A 12825-nucleotide genomic window follows, 5' to 3' on the forward strand; every position below is an offset into this window, starting at 1 on the left:
AAGTGGGCATCAGGGGCTACGAAAGCACCTCACTGAGTACCGGCAAACTGTCGACTAGCTTAACGGAAGTTTCGTTGGCAGTTTTGGACCTGTGCAGTCTGTCCTTATCCTTATGTTTTTTCAGAAGATCAGTAGTCAGATGGCTTACCAAAGCCATTTCGGAATACGCAGATCAAGAGCGAAAGTATTTAGTGACAATAAGGGCCGATGATGAATAGTTCGGGCGTTGAACAAGGCACAAAACCAACAACGAGGGACGTCATGGTCTGGACCTAAACACGTGAAGCAGTAAGAATGGAAATCTTGGTGTGGTATTTGCTTTCCACAGGCGAGACAATTGTTAACTTTTTCTGACATCGGTTAGAGCAAGAAAAAAGGATCCCCAATGGGGTACTTAACTTTAGAAGACTTCAGGATGATTCAATTCAGAAATGAAAACTCAGTTAGCGTCCAACCAGCACTCATGCGAACTGCTTTTGCTTCGGGCTCCTCGGCAAGAAAGACTGGTGTAATGGCATCAGCTACCTGTTTTTATACCCCTGATGACCTGACGTCAGTACTGAAGCGACAGCAACGGATGCAGAAATACTAAGTCTCTGGTATTCGGGCTGATTGAGGGCTACCTGCAGGCAGATAACCCAAGTGTGATGACTGCAACAGTGAAACATGAAGAACATCAGGGCAGACCTTCACCTATCCTAGGAAAGGTTAAGAAATAATTCTGCATAGCAGGTTCAAAGAGTTCCTGAAAATATTGTGCAACTACTGGATTAACTGCAAAAATTCACACAGAAGAGGGCCTTTATTCCAGCTGACTCACTTGTTAGGAGTGATACACCAAGAAGATTGACAAGGGGACCCCATAGTCAGGAGTGTATCTGGAACTTAGTAAGGCCTTTGATATCATATGTTACATAACGTTGTTTTGGCATAATGGTTAAGGTCTTTACCTCTCATGAACAATGTACTAGGTTCAATCCTACACCAAAAAGATTAACAATGTGATCCCCATAGTTGGAGTTTACCTGGAATTTAGTAAGGCCTTTAATATGATAAGTTACATAACATTATTTTGGCATAATGGTTAAGGTCTTCACCTCTCATGAACAAGGCACTAGGTTCAATCCTACACCAACAAGATTAAAAAGGGAACCCCATAGTTGGAGTGTAATTAGAATTCAGTTAGGCCTTTGATATAATTTGTTACAATAACCGTGTGGAAAAACAATGGGAAAGGCCGTGGAGAACAGATTTTTGGACAGACAGGAACCTGGTTAACCTTGAGGAAGACAAAAGTAGCTAATGGATAAATCTCCAGTTAAGAATGCAGATACTGGAGTGATGTCACAGAGCTAGGCAACAGTGATAATCCATTTAAAAATATTCATGTCAGGCATCACACTGGAGTTGGATAATATGGTCCGGTTTTTCTCTAAGGTCTCCAATACTGGAGGAGACGTTAGAAATAGGGATCCTGCCACTAGTGTGCTGGGAAACCAGCATCCATCATGGTAAGAAGGTAGTTAATTAGCAGGTCAGAAAGCCACCTACCAGTATGATGAGAAACTAGCCACCAGTGTGATATGCAGGGAGGCAACCTCCAGCATGATGGGGAGACATTCCCCAGTGTGTTAAAGGCTAGCTTTAAGTGTGACATGGAGCCAGCCTCCAGTGTGATATGGACTAGCCTCCAGTGTGACATGGAGCCAGTCTCCAGTGTGATATGGACTAGCCTTGAGTGTGACATGGAACCAGTCTCCAGTGTGACACAGACTAGCCCTGAGTGTGACATGGAGCCATCCTCCAGTGTGATATGGACTAGCCTTGAGTGTGATATGGACTAGCCTTGAGTGTGACAGGGAGCCAACCTCTAGTGTGATATGGACTAACCTTGAGTGTGACATGGAGCCAAACTCCAGTGTGATACGGACTAGCCTTGACTGTGACATGTAGCCATCCTCCAGTGTGACACTGGTTAGCCTCAAGTATGACACAGAGCCAGCCACCAGTGTGAAGCTGGTCCAACCTAAAATGTGATGGGAATGCACTTCCAGTGTGACTTAGTGTGTCTGAAAAGGAGATGGTAGCTAATCAGTGCAAGTGTAAGATTATGCATTTAAGTGAAGAGAAAGGGTTTAAAGAGTGTCTTGTGTTTTAGGAGCATTATCCCTATGGCTGACATGTGAAAAAAAATCAAGACTGAAATACAGTCTGCAAAATGAGACAGCAGTGACCACTGGTTAACACAGTGCTGACATGCACTGTGAAAAGTGTGCACTGTATACACTAATGTTATCCATGTGTTATGCAGGCAGTGTTAAAGTCACAGCTGTATCACTAGCCTCAGTAATTGAAGACATATTAAAAGAAAGGCAAAATCAAAGTGAGTCAAACTTTGGAAGATGCAAGATACACTCCCTGTGGAGATGCTATGTGAACTCCTTATCTGTGTGATGCAGAAGGAAACATGAGTAGACAGTCAATGCTTTGCAGTGTCTGTGCACTGCTGTAGACTGTCTGACAGTCAATGCCTTGCAGTGTCTGTGCACTGTTGTAGACTGGTCACAGTGGCATCAACCTCCCCGGCTCCATTATATTTCACAGCATGTCTGATGCTATCATGTTCGTGCCAAGCAACACTCACTTTGCTGGACTGTCTGTGGGACATTGTTGCTATGCATTGTTATATCACAGTACTCACTTCAGCTACTGATGGCCATGCTATGCATTGTTATATCGCAGTACTTACTTCAGCTACTGATGGCCATGCTATGCATTGTTATATCGCAGTACCCACTTCAGCTACTGATGGCCATGCTATGCATTGTTATATCGCAGTACTCACTTCAGCTACTGATGGCCATGCTATGCATTGTTATATCGCAGTACTCACTTCAGCTACTGATGGCCATGCTATGCATTGTTATATCACAGTACTCACTTCAGCTACTGATGAACATGCTATGCATTGTTATAACGCAGTACTCACTTCAGCTTTTGATGGCCATGCTATGCAATGTTATATCACAGTACTCACTTCAGGTACTGATGGCCATGCTATGCATTGTTATATCGCAGTACTCACTTCAGCTTCTGATAGCCATGCTATGCATTGTTATATCGCAGTACTCACTTATGCTATTGATGGCCATGCCATGCATTGTTATATCGCAGTACTCACCTCAGCTACTGATGGCCATGCTATGCATTGTTATATCGCAGTACTCACTTCAGCTACTGATGGCCATGCTATGCATTGTTATATCGCAGTACTCACTTCAGGTACTGATGGCCATGCTATGCATTGTTATATCGCAGTACTCACTTCAGCTTCTGATGGCCATGCTATGCAATGTTATATCACAGTACTCACTTCAGCTTCTGATAGCCATGCTATGCATTGTTATATCGCAGTACTCACTTCAGGTACTGATGGCCATGCTATGCATTGTTATATCGCAGTACTCACTTCAGCTTCTGATGGCCATGCTATGCACTGTTATATAGCAGTACTCACTTCAGCTACTGATGGCCATGCTATGCATCGTTATATCGCAGTACTCACTTCAGCTTTTGATGGCCATGCTATGCATTGTTATTTTGCAGCACTCACTTCAGCTTTTGATGGCCATGCTATGCATTGTTATAGTGCAGTACTCACTTCAGCTACTGATGGCCATGCTATGCATTGTTATACCGCAGTACTCACTTCAGCTACTGATGGCCATGCTATGTATTGTTATATCGCAGTACTCACTTCAGCTTTTGATGGCCATGCTATGTATTGTTATATCGCAGTACTCACTTCAGCTACTGATGGCCATGCTATGCATTGTTATATTGCAGTACTCACTTCAACTACTGATGGCCATGCTATGCATTGTTATATCACAGTGCTTACTTCAGCTTCTGATGGTCATGCTATGCATTGTTATATTGCAGTATTCACTTCGGCTGTTGATGCTGCTATATCAGGCCAACTAGGGGCTTAAAACATGAAAGCACATGCTGCTAGGTTGACTTGAGGAGGAAAGTCACAAGTGGAGATTGGAGCATACACAATACAGTTTAATAGCTAGCATAGAGGATTAAGGCTATGAGATGGTAACAAGGTGCTTCCTGTAGTTCAAGGTTTGCCTAGTCTTTGATTTTGAGCAAGTTACTTAACCAGACAGTGTGCTGGGTCAACTGAGAAACTAGGTTAGGCTCCTCAACGGTTTCAAGGATCACATGCCTGGGAACTACTTATGAACCTAACCTTAACTAAGCTGATAAAGTGAGTGGGACACACAGAAAGTGGAAATTGGGACAGAAGAGAACTGAAAAGAAGAGAAAATAAATATGTGGAGCCTCCACTTAGATGATACAGTGGAGACACAAAATACAGGAGAAAGGTGAAAAAATACTAAAACATTAACAGCAACTTGACAGGAGTACTTAAAACAGATCCAGGGTAGAAGTAGGTCATTCAACAGTTTAAATGGCATCATAAACAAGCAGAAAAACAATGGCATGGAAATGGAAGGCTGGACAGACAGGGCTTCGTGTAAGATGTATAGATCTGAACAGACCAGTAACCATCCTTCATCAATACTGATGCAAATCTGTTTCTGTGCTTCTCTTCTTTTGTTGATAGTTGTAAATCCATAAAAGTGTCATGGAGTGTAATAGAGACAGAAAACGACAGCAAAAATCCTTAAGTTACAAAAAATAGCACTGTTAAAAGCTATATGCTACCAGAAAGACCTAGAACTTCTTATACGACCCAGGCAGGACATTACTTTTCTGAATAGACAACACTGCAAACATATTACGCATAAAACTCATAGAACACCAATTTTAATTCTGATATGAAACATAAAAAAGTATTTTATTAATTTATCTTTTATACAGGTAACTTTCTGCTATAAAAATTGCGAAAGTGTTTCTTTTTAGTAATACTGGCATCTACTAAGAATTGCCTTAATTCATAGTATAAAAAGGTACATTTGGTAAAAGTGAAAGAAACAATTACTTTCAGACAACAAAGTTTCATTTCTGTACATAGTTAATATTTGGTCAACAGGAATATTTAACAGAGTTACAAAGTGATAAGCATTTACATAAAAATACATTATACAAGATATTTTTTCTACATTTCCAACTGAAGGAACAGTTTTTAATGTGATATTTACATTGGCAGACCAAAATAACTGACTACACATTCATCACTGGCGTCATCTGCAGTAAGGAACTCTGAGATAATATTACATTGTTTCGAGCATTGGAATTCAGATTTTCCAGGTTCTGCAGAAAACTCCTGCGTTTCAGCCCATCCAAAATTACAGAGTTGTTAGATGCTAAACTGACTCGTGTTCTGAAAAGACAAAATGAATAAGGTAAGCTTATTGCCAATGGGAAAAAAAGAGGCAGTTTCACAGTTTGAAACATCGGGTCTATATTATAATCTCGAAAGTTTAAAACTTTGAATCACTAAAGATGGAACTTTAGTGATCGAAGTCTTAAACTATCGAAACCAAAAAAAAAAACTAAATAGTGTGTAGGCAGGAAGGCAAGGCACCCTGCACCCCCCAAACCCCCCTACTTAAATATACCAACTCTCCAAGAACACACTACATTGAAGTAAACAGAAATCTCCCCCTACAGAGACTTTCCGTTTAAACATTCGATGTAGTATGCTTTCGGTATTCTCATGTCGACAATATCGTATTCGATATTGTCAGACTTCGAGATTTTAATATAGACCAGAAACATCACCTCTCTCAATTCTTCAGCATACCTTTCTTTAACACAAAACATTATTTCATTTACTTATCTATTCACTCCCCCAAATTATTTATTTAGACAGTCTTATTTTTTTGTTCAGAAGTTTTATGGAGAGATGCGTAATATCCTCATTTTGCAGATGTGTCACCAAGCAGCTTATTTTCACAAGTTAGTAAGAAAATAAGAGACAGTGTGCAGATGGAGCTATGTCAGATGACTGAGTTCTCAGAAACTCTAAATTCATATGGTTGAAACTATATGATCGAGTTTCCGAAAACTCAGACATCCAAAAAAACCCCAAAGACAAAAAGCACAAAAATCTACCTTTTTTTACGTTTTTGCCCCCCCCCCCGCATTGCCATATGCTCTAGAAATTATATATACCAACTCCAAGATCATACTACAGTGAGGAAAAGGGTAACTTTCCTGATCTGCAATGTACAGCAATCGCCATTCAATTTCAAAACCTGGATCATATGGTCTTGACCATATGAATTTCGAGTTTCTGAAAACTCGATCAACTGACAGGAACCCATGCAGGCAGCACAATAGTAGAAAGGTTATGAGGGATGTATGTTTCTTTTAATTCATTTTGGTGAACTCCCCTGAACTACAATTCTTTCTCAGGAAAAATCAGAAGTAGTACTTATACTAAATGGAGGAAACATGGAGAGGACAATGGGGAAATGTCCTTATTAGTACTTTTACTAAATGGAGGAAACATGGAGAGGACAATGGGGAAACGTCCTTATTAGTACTAATACTAAATGGAGGAAACGTGGAGATGACAATGGGGAAACATCCTTATTAGTACTTATACTAAATGGAGGAAACGTGGAGATGACAATGGGGAAACGTCCTTATTAGTACTTATACTAAATGGAGTAAACGTGGAGAGGACAATGGGGAAACATCCTTATTAGTACTTATACTAAATGGAGTAAACATGGAGAGGACAATGGGGAAACGTCCTTATTAGTCCTTGGAAACATGGAGAGGACAATGGGGAAACCTCCTTATTAGTACTTATACTAAATGGAGGAAACATGGAGAGGACAATGGGGAAACGTCCTTATTAGTACTTATACTAAATGGAGGAAACATGGAGAGGACAATGGGGAAACGTCCTTATTAGTACTTATACTAAATGGAGGAAACATGGAGAGGACAATGGGGAAACGTCCTTATTAGTACTTATACTAAATGGAGGAAACATGGAGAGGACAATGGGGAAGCATCCTTATTAGTACTTTTACTAAATGGAGGAAACATGGAGAGGACAATGGGGAAACATCTTTATTCTTCAAAGTGAAGGCAGAAGATCTGAAAATAGAGATGTTATCTTTTCTAAAAGGGCAGAGTTAGAGCAACAATCTGGACAACAATACTAGACAAGTAAAATGAATGGACCTAATTTTTTTATGTGTTGAAAGTGAGCCAGACTAGAAATATTACCTATACATAAAGAAGAAGCAAATCAGAAATAGATTACGTAAGAAAAGTAAAGACATTGAGTAGAAACTAATACTGTGGAAATTGTTTTAGCATAACAGCTGATTAAAAACTTAACTAAAAGTGATAAAAACAAAACAAAATTAGTCAGGCATGATGGTTTATGAAGCAAACAACGCAGATTCAAGGAAGCCAAAAAAAGTCCCAAAGACAAAACTGAAAACAGAGCAAGAGACACTGGTGGGTAAACTATCTGCTGAGGATTTAAGGCAATGAGTGGAAAGGGGCGGCTGGAAATACTTTTGAGACAGATTCCAGACACAAATAACTGGTTCAGTTTGCAGACCTCATACTGACATCGTAAATACACTCTCAAAATTGTTCATTGCAGAAACATTGTTCTGCTCTCTTACAGAAGTCATTTAATAAAGTATATGACTATTTTACTCAAAAGTATGTTGATAAAACATGCATTGCATAACAAAACATTTATAGGCATTAATAAAAAATGCCTCAGACAGTATATGAAGCATGTTTTGAAAATATGCAAAGCTGGAATACATGATTTCTTTGGGGGGAGTGAGTATAAATAATCAAAAGATAATAATAACCTAAAAATAAGGGGTTATCAGTACACTAACTTTCAAAAATGAAAATACTGAAGTCGATAATCTATTTTTAGACAGTTTTAAGTGACAGCAGAAACTGAACTTAAATACTCCATGAATCTGCCAGTATGACCACTGACCAAAAAGACATCCAAAAACCAACAGACCAAAAAGTTCATATGAACAAAGGAACACAAGTCCAGCCTGTATCACAGACTATAATCAACAAGTTAAGCTCTTTCATTAGATTAATGGAAGGAACTTCTTCAGAAAGTACAGCTGTATACACTTACCATAAATGTAGATGTTCGAATATATTCACTGTTGCAGTCCTGACTGTTGGGATTTCTTGCCGTGAAAGCCCTTGGCTGGCCCGACTTCCTCAGAAAACTGTTTTCACCTCCCAGGCTGGTGGACACCCTTACTGACATCAGTACACTCAGGTATAAAGGGATCCAGCCTGCGTCAATCACTTTAGTATTTTCTTGACCTGCTTAGAAGCAGCCCCCAAGTGTACCCTAGAAGGACCAAGTTAGGGTGGATCCAAGGAGGCCCCATGTGTACCTAAGGTGGGCCAAGGTAGAGTAGACCCAAACCAGGGTTGGGAGGTGTAGGATCCTTGGTTGATTCTAGTAGCCTACCTAGTAAGCTGAGGGGGTAGGTGGGAGGGAATGAAGACTGCAACAGTAAATACACTTGAACATCTACATTTATGGTAAGTGTACACAACTGTACTATGTTCTTTGTGTTTTACTGTTGCAGTCCTGACTGTTGGGAAGATTCCCCAAGCATTAGAGAGGGTGGAAGGGATGTGTCCAAGGGAAGAAGAAGGCATCTGTTCTCCATCCAGATGTCTGCCTTGTCTTGGTGCAGAACTTCTCCAGGTGAGCATTGCACTTGCTGGCAAATATGTCCACATGGGGGACCCCCAATTTCTGTGTTATTGTGTGGAAAATTTCCCAATGGAGATGCCATTCATGGGGGTCTGTCGGATTCCTGCTGAGGTGGTCTGGCAGAGTATTCTTTTCACCCAGCAGGTGTTGTGCCATGAGATGCAGGCCTAAGGATTGTGCTGTCTCTCATATTTGCATGGCTAGGTGGCACAGGGGGTAGGAATGCATGTCTCCCTGCCTGTTTATGTCCCACATGATTGTGGTATTGTATGTTTGTACTACCAGGACCCTTGGGTCCCATTTGTCCTTGAAAGCCAGTAAACCATTTTGTACTGCCTTGATTTCTTTCCAAGTTATCTGCCTCTTTCTTTGTTGAGTGAGCCATACTCCTTAAGTTTGGAAGTATTAGGTATGGGCCCCCCATGCTGTCTCCAAGGCATCTGTGGTAAGAATTTGGCCCTGGGGCATTACATCATCATGCATGCATAATTAATTAGTCATTTGAACAATACTCTTAAAATCATAGAAACATTTTAAATCCATCTATTAAAAATACTTGCTTTAATAAATATAAATATGAAATATAAACGTACTTGTAAAAAATAAACATAAAAACATTTAAACAATATCCTAAGATCGAGTTACGTTTTTATATAACACAACATATAACATCCAAATGACTGAATTAATATATAAAACATATTAAATAAATAAAAGTACTTAAAAATACTTCTCCCCAACACTGAAATTTGCAAATGTCAGTTGAAGGATGGAATCTTTTTCTCAAGAACTGCTACCGATGATGATTCTGAGATATATATATGCTTGTGTTACCTACTGCCAAGAATTTACTGGACTTCAGTTAAAATGCGATCTGGATGGTGCCTTCAAGCATATAATATTTATGCATTTGGATGTCTGGGAACTTACAGAAATGTTTGACTGCAATATGCATTTACATCTAGCAACTTCCTTAAGGCATAAAATATATGTTGGTAAAATGTGTTTGACGTGATTGAGTCCCAAGATGTGAATCCTTCACCTAAATATGTTTTTTTTTTATTTTACATTTTGAAATGGAAAGGGTGCTTGTTTCATTAAATAGGGGTGATGAGTATATGCATGACAGGCACCTTTGGGTGGTGTTTCTCTCATGCTTTAGCAATTATTAAATCAACTAGTGTTTTTGGCTTCTTTGCAACTGGAAGGTATTATAAATGGTTATTTGGAACCAAAGCCATGTTTTCCAATGCCTGTTCATAGTTTTCTTTAGTTTATGGATGGTAAATATATTACTGATATCTGCAACTATATGGACCCATGCATCTAATATGCGTACCTTTTTCTCCTGTTTACTAGTGACTTTCTGGAGCATTTCAGATCTAAATGATGTTGGGCCTCCCCAGCCTTAAGACTTTGTTGAAGCCTGACATGGATGCTAATGCTGTTTGTCTTGTCAGCAAGTTGGTGATATTTCATCTGTTATGGCAATTCTGTTGATGACACATGGGAGATATTATTTTAACTAAACAAAGGGTTTTATGGATCAGGAAGCTAATATTCAAAAGTCATTGGTGCACAATTTGGAATATTCTTTTTGCACTTTTTGATGGTTGTTTCTTATAATCGGGATCTGTGATTTACTATTCTAATGTTTTGAGACTTCAGGCTTTGAATTTGTTTTTTTTTTTTGGTACATTTTTCTTGGGTGTAATTAAAGGTATGGTTTTGGTTGATGGCTTGCAGTGTTAATTATTCCTATTTTTGTTGGGGGTAGGGGATGCCAGTGCATTTATCTATTCAATGACCTGAAATATGGGGGAGGGGACAGCAGTAGTATTTTGATGCGTTATTAAGAGCACACCAACCTACCGAAGTCAGATACATCTCAGTCTTAAAGTAAAAAGGACAGCTGTAGAAACTTCAAAAGGAACTCGCAGTTGGTTTCAGATAAAAGGCACAGAAGAACTTGTGATACCTGAAAAACTCAGCAGTTAAGTTAGTGAAAGAAGTCACTACAGAAGCTAACAGAGAAGAACCGATGGGATACCAGTGAAACTTAGATGTTAATTTATCAAAATAAGTTACTTACAGAGACTGATGAGGAATAACTCTTAGTATGTGATATGGAGCGCTGTCAAAAGACTTCAGTCACCAACCTAATGAAGGATGTATGCGTGCTGGAAGACAGGGAAAAGCCTAAAGTGATAAAACTAAGAAGGAAAAGCAAGGAAATATGAACAGAGCCTTAGATTTCCCTCTGTAATGTTAAAACAGATCTCTCAACAGCAAGTACTTGGAGAAAGAGAAAGCAGTTACCTGGGGAAAGACAGAAGAAAATCACCTGCCCAAGTTGTTTTTTGTTGAGAAAGAAACATGAGAAGAAAGACTAACACCTGGACCTTTAGGTGAAGAGGCTATACTCTTCACTTCATGACAGTGTACTGATGGAAATGCTACTGACTTGGGTTTGCAGATAAGCAATGAAAATTTTATGAAAGCACAGTGGGAGGATGATACACTAAGTAGGGACAGAGAAAATAAAGCCTGAGCAGAAGGAGACACAGATGACCAGAGTGAACCCATAACTACCCATATTTTCAGCGGAAGAATGACTTACTATACAGAGTGGGCAAAAACAGAGAAGAAATGTTACACCGTTGCTTCCAAAACCCTTTACAACACTTGTAATGAAATTGGCAAGTATCCACATCTTATGGAGGATGCCCAGGAGTGAACAATCCTAAAGTTAGAATTTTAGCAAGGTCTTACTTATTGGCCTGGTGTAATAAAATACAATGAATTTTCTGCAGATTACCCAAAATGCCCCAAAGCTGCTCTAAATCCTTGGCTCAGAAGTCCACTGACATTTTTGCCTGTTACTGAGGTCCCATTCCTCTGGAAAGCCATAGATCTTGTAGGTCCATTAGTAAAGTCTAGTTACCCATACAATTTGATGAAAATTGCTACGCTATGACGTTTTCTGAAACAGTATCACAGCGAAAAAACAATATGAACTCGGTAGGTAAAAGGTTAGTGTTACTTTTCTACATGGTAAGGCTATCCAAAGAAATACTCACAGAGAACAGAACCCTATTTATGTCAAGGATAATAAGTCAGCTTTGCCAGTGCTACACAATAAAAACAGTGAAGAACTTCAGTGACCCACCCTCAAACCGATGGGTAATAGAGCATTTTAATAAAACCCTAACATCTATGCTAAAGAACATAGAACTAGATGGTAAGAAATGGTGTCACATAATTCCTTGTTTGCTGTAAGAGAAACACCCTAAACTTCACCAGGATTCGCCCCATATTAGATACTAAAAAGGAAGGCTTGTTCAGTGCTGCTAGTTGTAGCCAGAAAAACTTTGGAGGAAGAGAAAATCCCATTTAAAGGGTAACAGCACACTTCACAGAGGTGCAACACAGGCTGAAAACTGTTATTCCAACAGTGAAGGAATGTATACAAAGGGCACAACAGAAGGTGCAAAATAAAAATACCTGACACTGGGTGTTTAGAACAGTGGTCAAACTGTTAGTCCTGTCTGCTGAGAAAACATTCCTAGCAAGATGATTAGAACCTTTTAAGGTACAGAATGTGAGAAGTTTTCAGCTGTAATTTGTCCAATGAACAATACAGTGAAGGAGATATCACTGAAATTTGCTTTCAGCAAACATTAAGTGTTGCCCTTTCTCCACGACTGTACAACTGTGGAGTTGGTACATATAAGCTAGGGAGGTAGGGGACTGTCTCCCCTCACAGAAATGCAGGGGGCTTTCCCTCTAGACCTAATTGTGTTATTCACAGAAAGTGACTTTCTGAAATAATTTTTTGAGCTGTTCTTCTCTGAACACATATTATGCAATGTCATGATCGTGAATTCTTAGGGCTATGGAGAAAACAGACAAATGTAAATAAACTGTGAGATAAGACAAACTGGAAAGATAAATCACACAAATGTGCTAAAACCATGAAGGGAGACAGAAGACCCTGTACTCAGCCTTAGGAGCTGAGATAGATACCAATAACATGGTAACAGGGAAGGATATCCATCCATCCATCCATCCATCCATCCATCCATCCATCCATCCATCCATCCATC

The 12825-nt window shown here is 39.5% G+C and overlaps 1 protein-coding gene across 1 annotated transcript in view; it reads right to left on the reverse strand.

Annotated features, from left to right (window-relative positions):
• Positions 1 to 4851: 4851 nt before the first annotated feature.
• Positions 4852 to 12825, reverse strand: part of STOX1 (storkhead box 1) — a 383280-nt gene continuing 375306 nt past the window's right edge. The window contains exon 4 of the mRNA XM_044055777.1: positions 4852 to 5356. Coding sequence (XP_043911712.1) covers positions 5197 to 5356 — 160 coding nt within the window. The 3' untranslated portion in view covers positions 4852 to 5196. The remainder of the gene's footprint in view (positions 5357 to 12825) is intronic.

Source organism: Protopterus annectens, chromosome 14.part0 (genome assembly GCF_019279795.1).
Source record: "Protopterus annectens isolate FY-2018-M chromosome 14.part0, PAN1.0, whole genome shotgun sequence".
Classification (NCBI taxonomy): Eukaryota; Metazoa; Chordata; order Ceratodontiformes; family Protopteridae; genus Protopterus; species Protopterus annectens.